This window comes from Malaclemys terrapin, chromosome 1 (assembly GCF_027887155.1).
Source record: "Malaclemys terrapin pileata isolate rMalTer1 chromosome 1, rMalTer1.hap1, whole genome shotgun sequence".
NCBI lineage: Eukaryota > Metazoa > Chordata > Testudines > Emydidae > Malaclemys > Malaclemys terrapin.
This window is the reverse complement of record NC_071505.1, coordinates 313331584-313353430: the sequence shown is the minus strand read 5'-3', so window position 1 is coordinate 313353430 and position 21847 is coordinate 313331584. Positions and strand designations below refer to the sequence as shown.

Genomic DNA, 21847 nt, shown 5'->3' with positions numbered 1-21847 from the left:
AGCTTCCTGTTAGATTTGCAAAATATATATTTGTATTGCTCTAAAACTGGTGAAACTTAAATTAAACAATCATATTAATATTTATTATTTATAACAATTTTACTACTACTACTATAGCACAAAGTAGATAAAGACACAAGGTCCCTTCACCAAGGAGCTCACAATATAATTCAAATACAAAACATTGGGCAACAATATTGTTGCTTAATTACTATTTCATTGTGGGTTGGAAAGAATCCTTACGGAGGTCTCAATCTCTGTCCTTCTCTCTTGTTTTGCAGAGTGTTTCAGTGGACTTTGTTAAAAATGGTTCGATGACATATAGATATCTTGCTGAATATGCAGAGATGAGCTAGTTTTATGGACTTAAAAACATGTAAACAAATGACGCCTGTTGATCCTTTTTTCAGTTTTATATAGTTGAAAACCAAATGACTAATGTGTCTATACGTACAGATCAGAAGGTAACACAAATGTTGTGGAACTAGCAAAGTAGCTGTCTCAATTGAAAATGAAACTTAAGTGTTTAAAAGTACTCTAGAATCAATGATAAATAGCCTCATCATTAAGTATCCTTTTAAAATGTAAAATGTTTAGTTCTTTTTCTGAGGTTTCTGTCTTTAAAAAATGTCAAAATCTCCCTTTCTGTTAAGGCTGCCAGGTGTGACTGTTGTAAGTCTCAAGGAACTCTCAAAGAGAAAGTACAGTGGCGTGGAGAAATGAAACATTTCTGTGATCAGCACTGCTTACTGCGTTTCTACTGTCAACAGAATGAACCTAATATGGCAACACAAAAAGGGCCTGAAAATTTGCATTATGGTATGTGATGTTTCAACAGCAGAACTATACATTCATTATTCTGAAAGGACATTTTTTTTTTTAATTCAGAAATTTCAATTGTGGCTCAATATTTTTCACTCAGATGACATCTACAAGCAATATGAATTTGTATTTACAAAGGAGAGACTTCTGTTAAATGAGAAATCAGAAATTGATGAGATTATATATTTTTCTTGCGATAAATCCTAGAGGCACCAGTCCCATTGTGCTAGACACTGTCCAAACATTTGTTTTACTGTCAGAAATTTGCTTATTGTGCCATTTGTATTGGATTTTTAATGTTAGCTTTTTGTTTTATTGCCTGTTTTGAGAGTGAAAAATTCTGTAATTTGTCAATTATTCTGATTCTGTGGACAGGTATTCAGTACCTTGCATGGGTAGAATTAAACACACAATTTCTGTTTAATGTTAAAGAAAAAAGAGACTAATTCCCAGCGGATCATGCTAAATAATTGCCCTTTACTGTACGTTTGTTCATATAGAAAACTTACTTGTACTACAAGAGTCACAGTTTGAAGGTCAGCTCTGAGGCCAAACACTGGTTAAAGAAACCAAGTAATCTCAAGAGGAGAGGGCATAGTAGAACACACTTACACTCATATTAGCTTCTCTTCAGCTTCAGTGTAATTTTGCATTTAATATGGTGGCTGGGGGGCAGGGAACCCTCTCTTCCTCCCTTACTCCCAGTTTGTCTTTGCTTGTACTTTTGGGTCTTTTCCTTTCCAAGTATCCTTAGATCATGGGGAGAAGGGGGATACCAGGGATTAGAGGTGAAAACATTAAAAACATGTTTTTCTCACGTGGGAACTCAACTTGCAACATCTTTTTGAATTGCACAATGCTCTCTTGCTTTAATACAAGGAGGCAGCTAGATCCTTAGAGCAGGAAGCTCATGTGCATGTGGAGATCATAGTGATACTTAGGGGCTTGTCTGCACACAGGAATGACACCAGTTTAGTTAAATCAGTTTTTAAATCAATTCATTCAGATTGCTGCAGCATCTTTGTGTGTACACTTTTAAATCTGAGTGGTCACTATTAATTAAGCTCAATTTAAGATAAATTGAAATAAGGTAGTCTTAAACCAGATCGAGAGTGAGCTGACATGGGTATTGCACTGATTTAACTCAGTGGATTTAAAACCTGTAGTTAAAAGGGTGTAATTTCTGTGTGTAGACTGGGCCTAGGACTGAACACAGCTGTCATAAGCAGTTGGCTGTGCTTGTCTGGTAATACTGTGATAAAGTAACAGTCTTAATTTTTGTTGTTGAAAATTTATTTTATGTACTTTTTATATAAACTGTAAAATAAACACTGTTAATTTTGAATCTCTTTACATTTTAGATCAGGGTTGTCAGATTTCCCGAACAAAAATGACAGTAAGTATATAAAATATAATTAGATATGTTAAAATGACATTTTGAACTCTTAAAGAAACACCAACAAAATAAGTAACATTTTTAAATGATTAAAATAGAAAACATTAATCCAACTTTGGGTTTTTTGTTGTTTTTTGTCGTCATGATCAGTGAAACTAAATTGGCTAGCTTAAGTTATAAAAAAAAAAATTGACAGGTTTCAGAGTAGCAGCCGTGTTAGTCTGTATCTGCAAAAAGAACAGGAGTACTGGTGGCACCTTGGAGACTAACAAATTGTATTCATATGTTTTTTTAAATCACTTCCACTAAAACAAACTACTGGGTATTTTCTTGCTGAATTACGTGAGAGTATTCCTTTAAAGATAATTCACAAGAAAATATAGTTTTTGTATGTTTTGTGTTCCTAATGAAGAGGTGTATATAATAAATGCAGAAGGAAAAAAACCCACTGATTAATTAGCATTTTAAGGTTATGACCCATTTTGGACAGGCAGAAAGTCCCTCTGATTATGCAAATAGTTATTATCAGAAGTACAGTCACTGCTGTAACAGAGTCCCATTGACTACATTTAGACGGTATGTAGGAATAACTGAGTAACTTTTTGCAGGACTGACGCCTGTGTAGCGGAGAGCAAGGCACAGCATGAATGGAGCATGGAGTAACCTCAAGTTTGAATTTTACTAGGTTGTATCAGATTGTCACAAAAAGGGGGTTTAATAATGGTCTCGTCTTCCAGATTACCTTGTTTTAATTTCACACTAATTTATTTTTCTCTCTCTTGTTGAGATCTTCGGGATGCTTATTTTCCAACTAGAATAGATTATCTCCTTCAGATTCCTTACTGTTATAGAAAAATATATTTAGGCTTGTATAGAGCTAAATGTTACTTTATTATATATGTCTATTTCAATTTATATTTAGTTTATGTATAAATGTGTATGCATTAAACTTTTAGGGATTTCTGTAGTAATTGGAGATGTCAACCATAAGCCATCTTGATTAAAATTTCTGAGCACGTACATAGAAAACTGCTTCTAGACGCATTGATTCAGTCCACGGTTTTAAAATAAAAAGCAGCTATAAAAGCCCTCATTACATAACCTTTACTTGTTAGGAAGTACATTGCCAACTATTGTAGTATTTTTTAAATATTTTACTATTTTATAATATCCATTTGTAAGTCTTAAGTATTTCCTCTACTGATTTTAATTCACACTGCCGTGTATAGGTGAAAATCTGTTTTGAAGAGAACTCTGTTCATCAGTGGGTTTATTTTTAACAGCAATTGAAACTTATGTAGTGTTCTGTCATGCAAAACCACCTTGATTTATTGATCATCACTTTTAGTGCATTTCTAGAAATAAGAGTTGGATTACTGCTATAGAGCCCATATTGCATATTTTTAGGATAAAAAAACAGCAGTGGAATGCTGAAATTAAAAATAAAAATTAGAATTGAAGACTTTTCGTTATGGATTATTATACCTCTAAAGAAGGTCAAATTTTGAGCCTAGAGCCTTTCAATTGTGTTGTTTTTAATAAAGTAGTTTAAAGCTAGAGCTTTTAAAAGTTGTAAAACAACATCAGTGAAGTCAATGTTGTAGTTTAAACTAAAATTTAAAAGTTAATTCTGAAAGTATTAGCCCAGAGCAAATAAAATACAGGTGTATTATGCTTCTGACAGAAGAAGCTCATTTAGAAATGCAAAACAACTTTTAACTAAAGAGCAGTCACCAGTGCTGCTGTGTTTTGCTTTCTTTTCCAGGACTTATATATGTTTAGAACACAAATATTGACTGGTATCTGAAATCAAAAGCTGTAACAAATCAATAATGATGCAATTGTTTGCTTGTCTGTAGGGTTCAGTGCCACCCCCTTCTCCAACGCTTAACAAAGAGATGAAGAACAAGGCAATTCTTTGCAAACCTTTGACAATGACAAAAGCTACATACTGTAAACCTCACATGCAGACAAAATGTTGTCAGACAGGTAACTAGTGAATATTAGTAGAAGTAACAGTTCGTTCATTTCACCTTTCATGTATTTGAATTATATTGGCTTGAAATATGCTACAGAAAGTTTAACTTTTCCAAGCTATTCTTGTAAGAGACTTTTAAGTGCCTTTCTGTAATTTGGCTTATTTTTATAGAAGATGATTGGAAGAAAGAATATGTCCCAGTGCCTGTTCCTGTACCTGTTTATGTTCCGGTGCCTATGCACATGTATAGTCAAAATGTTCCTGTTCCGACAATGGTTCCTGTTCCAGTAAGTCATGCCTTATTTTTAAGCTGAATTGCATTCAACTTTAGCTAAGAGAATAATTTGTATCATTAATTATTTTGCATGTTACAGTCATTAGTACTGTGTTGCTTGAGGGGTGCTGCAGCACTCTTTTTTTTTTTTTAGGTAGAACAGTACTTTGCTAGTGACACTTCAGCTTCCTCACCATTCTTCAGTAAGCAACATGCCTGCTTGCATATATGTAAGCTCTTACAGTGCTGTTTTGCTCCAGCAACAGTTTTGACTGGTGCATCTCGGCTGGGTGGTCAAAGATGGGGAAGTGAAAGATTGAGAGGGATGGCAGAGGGAGACTAGCAGGAGGGAGTAGAAGCAAAGCGGGAATGACAGGGTTGCAGTGGAAACCAGGATAAGATTTGGATTTCAAAATTTCTAGCAAATTAAGCTTCTTAATAGTTACCATTTACATAGCATTCTACATCTTCTACGTGATTTACTCAAGTGATAATCCTCACAACGCTTCTTTGACTAGGGAAGTAAAAAGAATTTTCCACATTTTACAGATGGGGAAATTGAGGCCACCAAAAGAGGGTAATGACTTGTCCAAGGCCACAAAGAGTAGGTAGATAGAATCGGACCTGGGATCAGGAGTCTCCTAGCACTGTTCTTTATTCTCATCACTAAATTGTACTACAGTACTTCTCATAGCATTTCTGTCCCTCTTTTTTTCACTCTGGTCATCTGTATTCATGGTTTTTCAATCGTCTTATCAACTGTTGGCTTTTCTACTAAACCTTAATGAGGGCACCGTTTCCTAAGCCCTGAACTATTGAGTCTTTTAAAAGATGGATGTAAAGCTTCTGTATTTAACTCTACATTGGTAATCATTTGTTAACAACGAAATTTTTGAAGAGTTATTTATTCCTATTTGCTTAGGTGCCAGTTCCAGTTTTTCTGCCCACCACTCTGGATAGCAATGAGAAGATCCTTGCAGCAATAGAAGAGCTGAGAGGTAAAGTTCCTTCAAATCCTCTGGAGGCTGAGCTACTGACTATAGCTGAGATGCTGCCTGAAGATGATGGAAAAACGGAGACTACGGATCTGAACAGTATGTTTTGTTGCTTTGGCTTTTGAATCCATGTGTTTTTACTTCTGTGTGTATGTATCTATAGTGTTCTTACATTACAGTAATTAAATACAAAATTGCTATTTGTGAATTCTAAAATTAATTGGAAACTTTACCTGTTTAAACAAATTTCTAGAATATTTCATCGTATTTGAGATGCAGGTAACTTTTAGAAATCTGTTCTGTGGCTTGGCTGGCAGCCGTGTAGATGCTGGAATCCTCCTCACTTGCTCCTAGAGCCAGGAGGATGACAAATTGTCACCCAGGATTTTCTTACTCTGTAGGGCTCCTTCCTTTACATCTCTAGTTTGACTGCTGCTTCATTTAAAAAAACCACAAATGCAGGAAAGTGACTTCTGCAGCTGGGTCCAACCATCATTTATCTATCAACCAAAGGAGGCTAAAGAAAGAACAAATTAATTGTTGTTTTTGCAGTAGCACTTTCCTGTAGACACCTTACATTATTTATTAGCTGAGGGAAAAATTCACTATCTCAGTGGAGCCAAGGCAGTGGCTGAAACAGTTTTTGCAATTGTGAGGAACAAAATCAGCTTCTTAGGGTGCCTAAAGACTCATTATAAGGGGTAAATTTTTAATGGTGACAGTAATTAACCATTGCAACAGTTTTTACCAAGGTTTGTGGTGGATTCTAAATTTTTAAATCAAGATTTTAAATCAAGATTGCATGTTTTAGAAAAACACACTCTAGGAATTATTTTGGGGAAGTTCTATAGCTTGTGCTATACAGGGTGTCAGACTAGATGTTCAAAATGGTCTCTTCTGGCCTTAGAATCTATGAAAACCTGCAAAAGCAGAGTCTCTCCCTGAAGCAGAACGAGGAAGCAGATGATGCAATTTCTGGGGCTGTGACAGTGAAACTGCTTTCCCACCTTCTTCCCGTCCCCCGTGCCAGCTCACCTGAAGGGGGGAGAGAAACTCTCTCTCTGAGGCATCCTCAGATTCCGAGGATGAGATGATTCAAGACTTTCACTAGGAGAGGAATTTCTGCAAACTTTCCTGCCATGCACACTTTTTTTTTCCTCCCCACGTATCATGATATGTTTGTGGCTTCTAAATTTTACCAGAAAAAACCTCTCCTTCAAACAGTAACCTAAAAAGCTTTTGAGAGGTCTCCGGAAGCTTTTTTCCCAGACTACTTCAGCTGTTTCCGCAAATTATCTAGAGACGATATGGACAAATGTTTTATGGCTGGGATACAGGAGGCTTACAAGGCTGCAGAACATCCATGTCCATTAAAATTTAACACTCACGAAACCAGAAACAGGGCCACAACCTCACCTGGAGAGTTGAAGGTGTTACTGGACAAGCTTTGCAAGGTTGCTACCTCAAGTTCCCTTTGCTCTTTCACTAGATACTGTTGACAGAACATACAAATGTCTGCGGACAGAGCCCTTTGACTGTGGAGAGCTTGTGTGCTCCGCGTTTTACTGTGGAGAGCTTCTGTGTGCTCACAGAAACTCTATCTCTGACAGAAGTTGGGGAAGAGGTCAAAGATTCCTGTTTGCTTTCATCTCCTCTCCCTTTTCTGGTTTATCCTCTTGTTTTCCCTCCGTTTGTTTTTGAAAAGGTCTGCTATAAAGAAGCCCAGGATCTGTGCTGTTGCAGGTAAAGCCGCAGAAAGACAAATTATATTCCCACTTTATGCTAATTTGCTTTCTGTGGCTGGTTGAGACAGCCTAGATTACACAGGTCCTGAGCTTTACAAACCTAGACTTTGACAAGAGATTCTCCATAATTAAACAGGGCAGAGTAGGCTAACATACCTTTCTAGCTGGGAAGGAGTCAGACTGGAGAAGCAGAATAAAGCACTCCAGAATTGGAAAATCTGGGCTGGTGATTTGACATCATCCTGCAGTGTGAGTATGTGAGGAGGAATTCAGTGTCTGCACTGTCTTGGCAGAGCCACAAAATGAAAATTGACTGTTAAATGGTAATATAATTTTATTTAATTTAATTACAGGTGTAATAATTGAAACAGACTTGCTAAACTCTGATACAGAGATGCAGACAAGCTTGCCTGATATTCCGTATGAACCAGATCTCGATATTGAAATTGATTTTCCAAGAGGTATTTCTGCTATTCTTTCAACAAATGTTCTGAATGAAATAGTCTTTATGGTCTGGCTTCATAGTCTTTTTGGTTGTGATACATACTGTTATAACATAAGAACACCCATACTTGTCCATCTAGCCCAGTATCCTGTCTCTGACACTAGCCACTGTCAGATGTTTCAGAGGGAATGAGCAGAACAGGATAATCTCGAGTGATTCGTCCCCCGTCATTAAGTCCCAGCTTTTGCCAGTTTAGGGACACGAAGTTTAGGGACACAAAGGAGCGTGGGTCGGGTTTTATCCCTGACCATCTTGACTAATAACCATTGATGGACCTATCCTCCATGAACTTATCTAAATCTCTTTTGATCATGTTGTTATACTTTTGGCCTTCACAGCATCTCCTGCAATGAGTTCCACACATTAATTGTGCGTTGTGTGAAGAAGTACTTCCTTGTTTGTTTTAAACCTGATGCCTATTAATTTCATGGGTTCTTGTGTTATGTGAAGAGGATAACTAATACTTCCTTATTCACTTCCTCCACACTACTTGTGAATTTATAGACCTCTTTCATCATCTTCAAGTGATGGTCCCTGTTGTTTTCCACTAAGGGTTATGCACCAGGAGCCCAGAGCCAGAGCTTTTCAAAGTAATAATATCCATTGGTCCACGCATGTGCCCTTGTACTGTCTCAGGATTTCGCCTGAGGCGATAAAGGGCAGGGTGGACGGACCATGCCTTCAGTTCCTTCTCAGTGCTGCGTGGTTTGAGTTGGAGCTTCTGCTGTTCTCTCATCCTTGGTGACGTACTTTCTAAACTTTACAGAAAAACTGTTTTTATTCTTGTACATAGGATTTTACTGATTTTGTAGTAATTTCATATGATTAAGAACTTTGGGATGCAGCATTGGCCAGACAGTGGACTTTGTTGACAAGCTACTGCAGCAAGATTGTGCCCGCTTTCAAGCTGTTTTGGAGGAGTGCAAGTGGGTTGCTAGAATTATACTTGAGGCTGCAGTTGATTCTGCAGACATTCTCGTGTACAATGGCAACCGGAATTGTCATGAGGAGGGAATGCTGGTTACACTCCTCGGGCTTCCTTAGGGAGGTACAGAGCACAATTGAGGACCTCCCTTTTGATGAATCACACCTCTTCCATCAGAAGATGGATGATTCCTTACACTCATTCAAAGACTCTAGAGCTACCCTGTGATCACTAGACATTTATACGCCAGTGCCCAAATGAAAATTTTATTGCCTGCCATTTACACAATGCTACAGAGCTCCCCAGTTCTACCACCAGCAAGTCTTTGAGACTCCACAGAAGTGCCCAAAGGTACAAAGATCCCATCCGCGGGGACAGTCCTGTGAGCAATATACTCAATCTTCTTTTAAACAATATTTCTGAGTGCATCTAAAGAACCATCAGTCACTTTGCACACCAGCACTCGTGCCAACCACTTCATTTGGGGGCAGTCTCAAACTCTTTCTGCCAGCATGAAGAGCAATAACAGTGGACAAGTGGTTTCTGGTTGTCATTCAACATGGCTGTGTGATTGAGTGTATGATGCTACCTCCTCCACATCCTGTCTCAGGGACCACTCTCACGACAATATCCTTGCCCTAAGGTGGATTCTCTTTTGCAGAGAGGAGCAGTAGAGCCAGTGTCCACAACCTTTCAAGGCACAGAGTACTGTTCTAGTTATTTCCTGGTGCCAAAGAAGAAGGGGGGATGGAGACCAATTCTGTATCTCCAATGCCCCATCCGTTCTATTCGCAAGCCAATGTTCTGCATGGTCAAGCTTGCGGCCATCGTTCCCTCTCTAGAAAAAGGCATGTGGTTTACAGCTCTTGATATGCAAGATGCCTACTTCCACGTCGACATCCATACAACCCACAGACAGTTCCTGAGGTTCATGGTGGGCTCTCAGCACTTCCAATACAGGGTTCTCCCATTTGCACTTACCACTGCTCCATAAGTCTATATGCAGGTTTTCTCTGTGGAAGCGGCTCATCTCAGATGGCAGGGAGACCTTGTCTTCCCCTACCTGGATGACTGGCTGCTAGTGGCACGGCCCAGAAGGGAAGCTTGAGAATTGACATCCCAGCTCCTTCTACTCCTCTTCTCCCTAGGGGTGAGTGTGAATGTTAAAAAATCAACTTTGCACCCTATACACAGTCCCTGGAGTTCATTGACACACGCATTGACGCAACCTCCGCAAGGGCTTATCTGCCGAAGGACAGGTTCCAGACAGAACTGGACCTGATTGCTTCAGTGACATCCAACCCCCCGGTCTCAGCCAGAACTTGTCTTTCCCTCCTCAGTCACATGGCAGCATGCATGTATGTCATGGCCTTCGCTCACCAGTGCTTTTCCTGTTTACAACTATGACTGCAGGGAGTATGCTCCCCTATGAACCAACCCGTTAACACCATTCTCACTGTTCCACTAGAAGTAATCTCCTCCCTTCGATGGTGAACAGATTTGCTCCAGGTTTGCTCTGGAGTGCCCTTCCTTCCATCCTCTCCAAGTATGATGATAACGGATGCATCGTTCGATGGCTGGGATGCCCACATGGGATATCACATGACGCAAGGAGCTTGGAACACTTGGGAAGCCAGGATGCACATCAACATCCTAGAATTTCGGGCGGTATCTTAGGGCATGCCACGTATTTTTATCTTCCATCTAATCTTGTCATGTTCTCGTTATGTCAGATGACAACACTGTGATTTGCTACAAAAACAAGTGAGGAGGCACAAGGTCCCCAACGTTGTGCAGAAGCGATACACTTCTGGAAGTGTTGCATTGCATACTATATCCTATTGTTGGGGACTCAAAATGTGATTGCCAATGCTCTCAGCAGGAACTTTGTGACCAACAGCAAATGGGAGTTGCACATCATGGTTGGTGATTGCCTCTCACACCAACACCAAATACATCCAGTACTGTTCCAGGGGAGGGTTCAGCGCCCATTCGTAGGGTGACACCTTTGGCATCGACTGGTCAAACTGAATCAATTACACCTTCCCTCCCCTACTGCTCCTGCCCCGCATCCTTCACAAACTCCCATGTGAGAGGACAACGGCCATCCTGATTGCCAGTTCTGGTTTCCTCTTCTCCGCATGTCAAAGCATCCTCTACTCTCGCTTCTGAGGTTCCCGGTACTGCTCAGACAACACAGCGGTAGGCTCAGGCAGCCCAATCCACAGATGCTTCACCTGAGAGCTTGGTTTTTAGGTGGACACCTCTGCTAGCATGGGAATTTTCTTCGGCAGTGCAAGATGTCCTCTCCAGTAGCAGGAAGGACTTCATGAGGTGATCCTACCAAGTTAAATGGATACGTTTCACGACTCCTCTTTTGCTTATAGGGAAAGGGTTATGGGTCAAGCAGTACCCACCCAGAGACTATCTGGCTGGAACATCAAATCATGCTTTTGACTCGCAAGGATGCTACTTCTATACAAAGTGTTAGTGCGTTCCTCCATATACAGTCTCTATCAGTGGCTTCTTTGGTGTGCCTTCCCATCAGTGACATCAGTAGAGCAGCAGAGTGGTCATCTGTCCACACACTTATGAAGCATTACTATGAAGCATTACACACTGGTGTAGGTGACCAGGGATGATGCCAGATTTGACAGGACTGTAAGGACTACTGTTTGGAAGTCACCAGCTGTGGAATTAACGGACTATCAAAATAAAAAAGGTTACTTACCTGTACAGTAAGTGATTTTCTTTGAGATATGTAGTCTGTATATAGAACAGGAGTACTTGTGGCACCTTAGAGACTAATGTATTCCACAATCCACCCGCTGTTACTACTACTTCGGAATTCCCCAAACCCTGAGCTCTGAAGGTGGTAAAGGAACTGAAAGTGATGAGGTGGCTCCAGGCTCCTCACTGGAATGCTTTAGAGTGTAAGGGTGCATGCACTGCCACACAGATGCTGTGGACTAGAAAGTTTTCTGGCACATGCACTGCCCCCGCAATCACAAGCTGTGGAATGTGATTTGGACTACACATCTTAAAGAATATCAGTGACTGAACAGCTGAGTAATCCTTTCCTTGGATGTGTGGCATAAGGCCATTCAGCCCCACTCTGAACTCAGACAGTGTTTTGTAGTTAAAGGGGAAGTCAGCCTCCTTTTACTATTAAAAGTCAATAAAGTTTACAGCCTGCAACTTTAAATCCAGTCTCTTCGTTTTGCTATGTGTCCTGGTCAAAAATTGGTGGCTTCTTTCCACTTCTCAGGGGTTAATCAGAGATGTAGTATTGGGGCCTTACCTTATAATTATAATTAATAATTTGTATTACCATCGCTACTAGGAGCCCTAGTTACAGACCAGATCCCATTGTGTTAGGTGCTTTACAAACACAGAATAAAAGACTGTGCCTGCTCCAAAAAGGCAATTTAAGACTTAGTAATATTAACTTTACATTTTGTTATAAACAAAAATAAATGAACAAAGTATATTTTGTAACATCACCCTAATTTGTTTGTTTTCTACTGTTTATTCACTAAGAGTATGTCTACACAGCAACTAGATACCCCACAGCTTGAGCCCTGTGAGCCGGAGTCAGCTGGCATGGGCCAGACGGAGGTGTCTAGTTGCTGTGTAGAAATACCATTACTTGCTAATTCACACAATGGGATCACAGGTCTGATCCAAAGTTTGCATAGGTGAAAGAAAAACTGCAAAGTCATGTGTTATGTGCCCCTCTTATTAAAACAGAAGAATGGCCATACTGGGTGAGACCAGTGGTCCACCTATCCCAGTATCCTGTCTTCCAACGGGCCAGTGCCAGTTGCTTTAGAGGTAATGAATAGAACAGGGCAGTTTATCAAGTGATCCATACCCCATTGTCCAATCCCAGCTTCTGGCAATCTGAGATTTTAGGGATGTCCAGAGCATACGGTTGCATTTTGGCTAATAGCTATTGATGGCACTTTCCGCCATGAACATATCTAATTCTTTTTTGAACCCTGTTACACTTTTGACCTTCAAAACATACTCTAGCAATGAGTTCCACAACCTGACTGTGTTATGTGAAAAAGTAATTCCTTGTGTTTGTTTTAAACCTGTTGCTTATTAATTTCAGCAGGTGAACCCTGGTTCTTGTGTTATGTGAAAGGGTAGTTGTTGAACAGCACTTGTCCCAGTACAGATCCTTGGGGAACCTTGCTATTTACCTCTCTCTTCTATGAAAACTGACCAGTTATTCCTGCCCGTTGTTTCCTGTCTTTTTACTAGTTACTGATCCATGAGAGGAATTTCCCTTTTATCCCATGACTGCCTACTTTTAATTCATCTGTTCATCTGTGTGTCTGATAAATCTGTTCTTTATTATAATTTCAACCAGTTTGCCTTGTACTAAAGTTAAGCTTACTGGCTTGTAATTGCCAGGATCATCTCTGGAGCAGTTTTAAAAAATAGGCATTACGTTAGCTATCTGCCAGTCATCTGATACAGAGATAGATTTATGCGATAGGTTATATATCACCGTTAGTAGGCTTACACCATATTAGTGTTGTAACAGACCACTTGAAAATTTTTCTTCATCATTAAATTGCTTTTGAAATTGGTATTTCATATAAAATACTAAAACAGAGTGAATTGCTTCTTCTGAAATCCTACACTTGGTACTGCAACAAATGTTAGCAGAACATTATCATCTGTGTACTCTAATAGACTCCTTGTATTAGCGCAGATTTATGTAACCCATAACCTTGGACCATGTAATCTTTCAAAAGTTTTATGAAACTTAAGTTTCTAATATATTTGCAGCGGCTGAGGAGCTTGATACAGAAAATGAATTTTTGCTGCCTCCTGTATTTGGGGAAGAATATGAGGAACAGCCAAGACCTCGATCCAAAAAGAAGGTAATAGATCATGTGATTCAAAAAGAAAAAAAACTTTGTACACTGCAGGTTGACTAAATTTTAGATCACTCTGAGAACTGAAGTTATTGCTAATTAAAATATTAATATGTCTACTTGCTTTGGAATGAAATAGTACATTTGTTCAAGTGGTAAAATTAATTCAGTGCCCTGCAATTAATTCAGTGTAATACTTACTCCAGATTTGTCATCAGGCAGAGTGAGTAGGAGAGTGGTTGCCAGTTAATTTCTGGGATTTAATCCCATCTTTGCCACTGATTTGTATAGCCTTGTACAAATCACTTTACTGCTGCCTCAGTTCCCCTATTTGTAAAGTGGAAACACTAAATCAGGGGTGGCCAAACTTACTGACCCTCCAAGAAATTCCATTGAGAGTAGAGCTTTACTTTGCTCAGCCAATTATATAAATGTATTAGCTTATTGGAGCAGCCACTATAAGTAATGATTATAAGTATTTTTCAATCGCTCAAAATTTTCCCAGACTTTGTTTCCACTCTGAAATTTTCCAGGTTTGAGGACTGACCAAGTTTGATTTTTGGATGTTGAAAATCTGAGCGGAAACAGTTCTGATGATTTTGAGTGTGAGTCAGGGGGAAAATATTTTCCCTATTTTTTGAAAGTATGATACATTTTTAAAAAAATGCTGCTGCATTTAACAGTTCTAAAGACAATGATTGGGTATAGAAAAGCTGAAGTTTGGATCAAAAAAGCCCTCAATGAGAAGTGCCTTTGAGTGTTCTGGTGAAAATTGGTTTTGATTAGCAGTTAAGATTTGTCAAAAATTGTTCTTGGCAGATGCACAGTATGTTTTGCACAGATTTTTTTTTTTTTTTTTGCTAAACTCAAAGTGCAAAACTAAGACTGTGTTGTCCATGTGTGCATGGGAGAAGAATTTAGCAAAAGTCCCTGTGTATCTCGTAAATCATATGGGGCCATTGATATTTTTTGCTTGCTCTCTTTTTAAGACGGTGCAGTGTTTGGGTTGCTCTTTTCCTAGCCTTCTCCTTCGAATAGTATCCCTGTGGTGTTCCACTCCAGGTATGCTTGCATCCCTGCACTGCCGATTGGAGAACTTTGGTAGCAGTGTCCATTTGGCCCGCACATGCACTGTCCCCCACCCCATGCTCTGCCATGAAGCAAGTAGCACTCATGGGCCAACTCCTCTCAGTTCCTTCTCAACAACCCTGGCTAAAGATGGAGCTATTAGCAGTCCATTCTTCAGATTATCTCTCTCTTAGCACTTCAGTAATTAGTTAATACTTTTCTCTTAGTTGTAGAGCTTTCTTTAGCTTCTCTTTCTTAACATGTAAGGACTATGAGTCAAAGAAAACAACCATGAACCTGCAGCCTCAGGCATAAATCCCGCACTCCACATTTTCCAACTCAACACTATTATGAGCCTCAAAGGAAAAATCCAGATTTTCCAAATGTAAACCATCAGGCCACAGTCTTCCTTGTCACAAACATCCACCTCAAAACATCAGCTTTGACATCTTGGTCGGGGAGCCGACAGACCTCTCCCCTCAACACCAACTGCAACTGAGCTACCCATCACACACACCTGGATACCACCTTGCTTTGTTCCACAGCAATTGGGAATGAATAACATCTGACCAAAGGATCCTGGAAATCATCCATAATGGATGATAACTCTGTCCCTGTCACCTTCCCCCAGCACCCTTCCCTGTCCCTCTTCAGGGACCCCTCTCAAGTTTATTATGACAAGAAATAGATCTCCTCCATCTAGGAGCCATAGAACCTATACCTCTAGATCTACAAAGCAAAGGTTTCTACTCTTATTATTTTCTGATACCCAAGAAGAAGGGAGGTGGGAGACCCATACTGGGCCTCAAAGCACTGAATAAATTTGTGAAAGCTCAAAAATTCAGGATGGTCACACTAGCAGTGATCATTCCATCTTTCAAACGGGGAGATTGGTTTTCAGCTCTCGACCTGCAGGATGCCTATTTCCACATATCGATCCTACCTTCCCACAGACGATTTTTCAGATTTAGGCTATGTCTATACTAGAGAGCTTACAGTGGCACAGCTGTACCAGTGTAGCTGCACTGCTATAAGATAGCCCGTGTACCTGCTCTATGCTCTCCGATCGACATAATTAAACCACACCCCTGAGCGACATAAGTTATAACCACAAAAGTGCTAGTGTAGACATAGCCTTACACTGGGCCAGGACCATTACCGATAGAGAGTACTCCCCTTTAGCCTCTCATCGGCTTCGCGAGTATTCTCAAACGTCTTCTCGGTAGTGGCAGCTCACCTATGCTTTCAGGGGATTATGATCTATCCCTATCTGGACGATTGTCTCCTCAGAGCCTGCTCCTTCAGCAAGGCCCACCAGGTTACCCAAACCGCTGTAGACTTGTTCACGGAACTGGGTCTCCAGATCAATGTCCGAAAATCAACATTCATTCCCTGTATAGCACTTAGAGTTCATAGGAGCCAATCTTGACTCATTACAGGCGAGGGCGCTCCTGCCACAGCACAGGTTGCACACACTGGTCACGCTCATAGAGACACTACAGATCAGCCCTCAAATATCAGTCAGACACTGCCTCCACCTCCTGGGATATAGGGTGACTGGCGAATCCATGGTACCTCATGTCAGAATTCACATGAGGTGCCTCCAGATGTGGTTCAGCTCTGTCTGCACTCCGAACAAAGATAGACTAGACAAACCATTATCACTGCCCACCAAATTCTAACACTCCCTGGACTGGTGGAAGGACTTAACAAATGTCTGCACAGGGGTCCCTTTCTTGCAAACTCCCATCATTACTCCTCACCACCGATGCATCCCTCAGAGGATGGGGCACATATGTCAACAATCTTACGAGACAGGGCAAGTGGTCATCCATGGAAATGTCTCTTCACATCAACCTCCTCGAACTTAGACTGGTCAGGAATGCCAGCACCCACTTCCTTCCACTAATCAAGGGTACACACACAAGAGTCTTGACAGACAACACCGCATGTATGTACTACATAAATCGACATGGAGGCGCCAGATCATCCTCCGTTTGCGTGGAAGCACTAAAGCTATGGGACCGGTGCATTTCCCACAGAATCACACTATCACAGCCTACCTTCCAGGAGTACAAAACTTGATAGTGGACCGTCTCAGTCGCAAGTTCCCACATGACCACAAATGGGAGATAAACTCAGCAATACTGCACATACTGTTCAGGAGGTGGAGGAGACAACTACAGACTTGTTCACCACTTACCTGAACAATGTCCACACTATTCTATGGCAGGAATAGGACAACACTCCTTGGGCAATGCTTTCCTTCTTCTGTGGAACAGGGACCTTCTCTACACCTTTCCCCCATTCCCCTTACTGTTGAAAGTCCTGTTAAAAATAAAAAGAGGGAGAGCAAACATAGTGATTGCTCCCATCTGGCCAAGACACATGTTTGTACCCTTACCTGTCACAACTGGTGACATGCCCTCTGATCTCTCTCCAACCCACTCCATGTCTCCTCTCACAGAACAAAGGACACACTCTTCATCCCAATCTGCAGATACTCCGACTCAAGGCCTAGCTCCTTCATGGTTCCAGCACATAGAAAGATACTGCTCTGAGGAGGTACAGGAAGTGTTGTTACAGTAGAAAATAGTCTACCAGTCATACTTACCTGCAAAAGTGGACCAGGTTTCAGGTCTGGTGTAATTCCAGGCAAATTTCCCTGATATCTGCTAATCTTCCAGTGGTCTTAAATCATATACTGACTCCCAAGAAATCAGGACCAGCTCTCATTTCAAAGTTCACCTAGCGGCCATAGCAGCCTTCCATCAACAAGTAGAGGGCTCTCACACCCAACCGCAAAATGATTCTTCGGGGTATAGTAAACCTTTTCCCCCAACCCAGATGTCCTATCCCAACATGGGACCTAAATCTAGTACTAAAAAGCCTAACTAAACCGCCCTTTGACCCCCATGGCTACTTGTTCGCTCACATATCTGTAGCTGAAGACAGCCTTTCTGGCGGCAATCACCTTGGCAAGACCGGACCCCAAGTTCATTCCCAAGGTGACCTTGTCTTTTCACATAAACGGACTCACTACCTGACTGTTTACCCTAAACCTCACCGTGATAACAGGGCGCCTATTCTGCACACGCTAAACGTTAGGAGAGCTCTGGCCTTTTATCTGGACAGGACAAAGGCCTTTAGGAAGTCTCCTAAGCTCTTCCTTTTTATTGCGAAGGTCTAAAGGTGCACCAATATTGGCCCAGAGACTCTCCAAATGGGTCTCAAACTGTATCCAATACTACTATGAGGTTCTAAACGTAATACCTCCATCTGGAATCCGCACACACTCCCCACGTCTGTTTCCTCCTCTGTCACCTTCCTCAAGAATGTACCTATCTTGGAAATCTGTAGAGCAGCAACCTGGGCATCTGCATCTACCTTCGCCGAGCACTGTGCGATTACTGGGGACTCTGCTTCTGACGCTATCTTCAGCTCCGCAGTATTGTCATCCATAACAGACTAGACTCTGAAGCCCCAGCCTCCCATTGGGGATTCATCTACAGTGGAGCATCCTTGGGAACACTACTCAGAGAAGAAGAGCAAGTTACTCCCCTTGTGCAATAACTAATGATGGTTCTTCGAGAGGGGTGTCCTGTGGGTGCTCCACAACCCACCCTCCTCCCCTGTATTTCGGAGTTCTTGTCAGGGACTCTGCAGTACCGAAGGAACGGAGGGGAGTTCACCCATACACACCTCGTAGCAGAGCATGAGGCGGGGGACAGCGTATGTGCGGGCCGAGTGGACGCTGCTATCAGAGTTCTCCGATCCGCAGCACAGGGACTCAAGCGCCACCTACAGTGGAGCACCCAGAGGGGGACACATCTCGAAGAACAATCGTTCCTGCACAAGGTGAGTGACTTCCTCTTTTCTGAACAGCCTTATATATGGCACACACTTTGATGATTTGCCAGGCAAATAGTCACTGTTATTGATGCTGTTCTTTGAGCCTACCCTATAGATGCACTGTCATATGTTTTAACTCCCGTCCTAGAGATTTTGGGATGGTACCTGAGAATTGTTCCATGCCTATACCTGTCAATATCGAAAAGCTATAAAATGAGACATTTGGGGGGAAATAGGGAAATGCATTATGAGCATTAAATCCACTTTTTGGAGGGAGAGATTTGGAAGAATATTGCAAAAACATTACTAAAGAAATAGCACCAGCTTCCTTTTATGGGGAAAGATGTCATATATGCCAATTATCGCCAGTCTATAGAAAGAAAATCCTCCGACTTCTATGTAAGATTTGGCATTCTTTTCTCTAAGTCCATAAGTTTAATAAAGATGCACTACTTTACCTGACAGTCCTACTCTTAATGTGCAAAATAACTGAACCAGAGTGTGTAACATTAATAAATACTCCTAAAGAAATGTCCTTACATGTATGCTACTATAACATCCTGATCATTGGCTTTCGTTGTTTATGCTCTTCAGATCCGTTTTTGCACATTACTCAGTTCAGGCACTGAAAATAGATTGGCCAGTCTTTTGTTCTAGTCTGTTCATAGTCTGTTTCCAGTCAGTTTCCCCTTGTGGCACAGAGGCACCAGCACAAACTGTAGTGTAGCAAACTGTTTCATAGCATTTTTTTTTTTAAATGATGAAGAAAATTCTATTAATATTAGGGTTTCTGAAACCTTTATATTTTGCTTACTGAATTTAAATATGGGTCCTGCACAAGCTGGAATTGGTCTTTCAGTATTTAGTATATTTTCAAAAGGGGTCAGGTCCAGCCTCCCTGTTTTTGGGGGCGGTTTGCAAAATGAATGATGGACTCAGCTTTTAGTTGCACCTCTAACTTCCTGATTTGCATATTTGCAAAATGAGGACCTGAAAATTAATCTGTAATCTTACTCTGTGAACTGTGGTGCCAGGAGTGTGTGTTTCTTAGTGTGATTCACTAATGTAACACTTTCTTTATAATAAAAAAAGTCCATCTAACTTCATCTATCTTAGATACCACTTTGTTAGGTGTCTTAGAAGTACCTGAGTCAGCACAGGTAGAACTGTTTTTGGAAGTGTCTTCAGTATAAGACCCACCTATTGACTCTAGCTGAATGAAACAAATATTGCTACTTCCGTTTTATAATTCAAAATCTGGCTGGCAGTTCGTTATAGTTTGCTTAGTTTCTATGTTTTTAGATAAGGGTAATATTACTGACTGTAAGTTAGATCAGTTTAATAAGCAGTAATATTTACAGATTTATTTCAATGACAGGGAGTGAAGAGAAAAGCAGTGTCAGAATACCAGTCTCATGATGATAGCTCTGAGAATTCAGAGTGTAGTTTTCCTTTCAAATATGCATATGGTGTAAATGCGTGGAAACACTGGGTAAAAACTAGGAGTCTAGATGAAGATCTGCCAGTATTAGAGGAACTGAAATCAAGTAAGTATTGCCCACATATTTGTAATTAATTTTAATTTTTTGTAAGAACTTTTATATTTTCGTGAACTCTTCACCTTTTATAAACTAATTCTTAATATAAAATATTAACTACTGTTTTCAAGTTTTAATCAAACCCTGTGTACAACAGAATTATTTATTTCTGAAAATGGCTGCTTAACTCTTTTTCCAAGTTCCCACAAACATGGCTTTTCCTAAAGACACCTTCTGCACTAGATTCTGAGTCCTGGGTCTTGTGCTCTTGGTATGAAACAGGATTGACTACTCTAGTTGTCAGCATTTATTGTGGCCCCTTGGTTTTCGAGCAGCCCCCTGGTTCTCCTTATCTCTTAGCCAGCCCCAGAGTTCACATCTTAAGAGGTCTTCAGCTGGGGACGGAGTTGGCAGTGCAGAGCTTCTAACTTCTACCTGTTTGTGGGGCTCTGCTCAAATGGGCTTCGGAGCTATGGAATGCAGCTGCCCTTCCTGCAAGGCTCTTCTGGTATCAGCATTTACCTTGGCCCCTGGGGCCACTAATCTCCTCTTCTGCTAGTCTCTCATGTGCTTTAGCACAGCCATATACACCAGAAATGCAGCCATTCTTTCTGAAACCTCCCTCCCCCACGCCCTGTATTTGAATTAATACCTTGGGCTATTGTCTTACTCCACCTTTTCCTCAGCCTGGCATGACAGTAAATTCTCCACGGTGGGTAATAATCTTCCCATCATGGCACAGTCTAGTCTAGTCAATTAACATAGCCTTGAATCTGGTGGTTTTGCTGCGTAATTTAGGTCAAATATATCAGGTACAACACTGGAACTCACTTATTAATCTGCACAGAGAATGTCTAAACCAGTAGTTCTCAACCAGGGGTTCAGGGCCCCCTAGGGGACCTCAAGCAGGTTTCAGGGGGGCCTCCAAGCAGGGCCAGCATTAGACTCCCTCGGACCCAGGGCAAAAAGCTGAAGCCCCACGGTATGGGGCTGAAGCCCAGGTCTCTGAGCCCCGCCACTCGGGGATGAAGCTGAAGCCTGAGCAATGTAATTTGTGGGGGCCCCGTGGCATGGGACCCCAGGCATTTGCCCTGCTTGCCACCCCCTAACGCTGGCCCTGGCTTTTCTATGCAGCAAACCAGTTATTGTGGCACAGGTGGGCCATGGACTTTTTATAGTATGTTGGGGGGGGCTCCGGGAAAAAAAAAAGGTTGGGAACTTCTGATCTAAACCATTTCCCTTCCCATAGCAAGTAATGTTAATGTTGTTGTGTAATGTTATATTTGTTTTATCTTTATTTTACAGCAAAATCTGTGAAATTAAAGGAAGATCTGCTATCACATACAGTAGCTGAGCTAAACTATGGCTTGTCACGTTTTGTCAATGAAATTCGAAGACCGAATGGAGAGAACTATACACCTGACAGCATCTATTATCTGTGTCTTGGGATTCAGGAGGTTAGTAATCTAGAAGATGCAGTAGACTATGGAGCTGATGATTTGACTCTGATATATACTTTAATGAAAGAATTGGGGATAAGAAAATGTGGATTTATTGGTTGATAAGTGGCTAGGAGGCATTATGAACATAGGAGCTGTGTTAATTTGGAATGCAGAGAGATCATATAAATTACATAATGGAAAGGTGTGTGTTTTGATGATGAACTGCAAATACATCTGGAAATTTGAAAGAAAGGTGGTACAAAATGATACTTTTAAACCTTGTGCTAAATGAAGGTAAGGAATGAGTTGACTTACATTCACTTGTCTGACAAAAACAATTTTTCAAATGTTGCAATTTGTGTGGATTGCCTAAGATGATTTAATGATCAAGCAGAATGAAACCGTTAACTAACTG

General features: G+C 40.9%; 1 protein-coding gene across 13 annotated transcripts in view; it reads left to right on the top strand.

Moving 5' to 3' along the window:
• Positions 1–21847, top strand: part of ZMYM2 (zinc finger MYM-type containing 2) — a 180338-nt gene that overhangs the window by 144792 nt on the left and 13699 nt on the right. For 12 of the 13 annotated variants that reach the window (XM_054015489.1, XM_054015491.1, XM_054015488.1 and 9 more), the window contains 9 exons: positions 654–819; positions 2184–2218; positions 4078–4207; positions 4368–4483; positions 5393–5564; positions 7564–7671; positions 13444–13538; positions 19831–19999; positions 21296–21447. In XM_054015489.1, coding sequence (XP_053871464.1) covers positions 654–819; positions 2184–2218; positions 4078–4207; positions 4368–4483; positions 5393–5564; positions 7564–7671; positions 13444–13538; positions 19831–19999; positions 21296–21447 — 1143 coding nt within the window. Of the gene's footprint in view, positions 1–653; positions 820–2183; positions 2219–4077; positions 4208–4367; positions 4484–5392; positions 5565–7563; positions 7672–13443; positions 13539–19830; positions 20000–21295; positions 21448–21847 lie in introns of those variants that run through there. The other variant, XM_054015500.1, reaches the window with a different exon arrangement.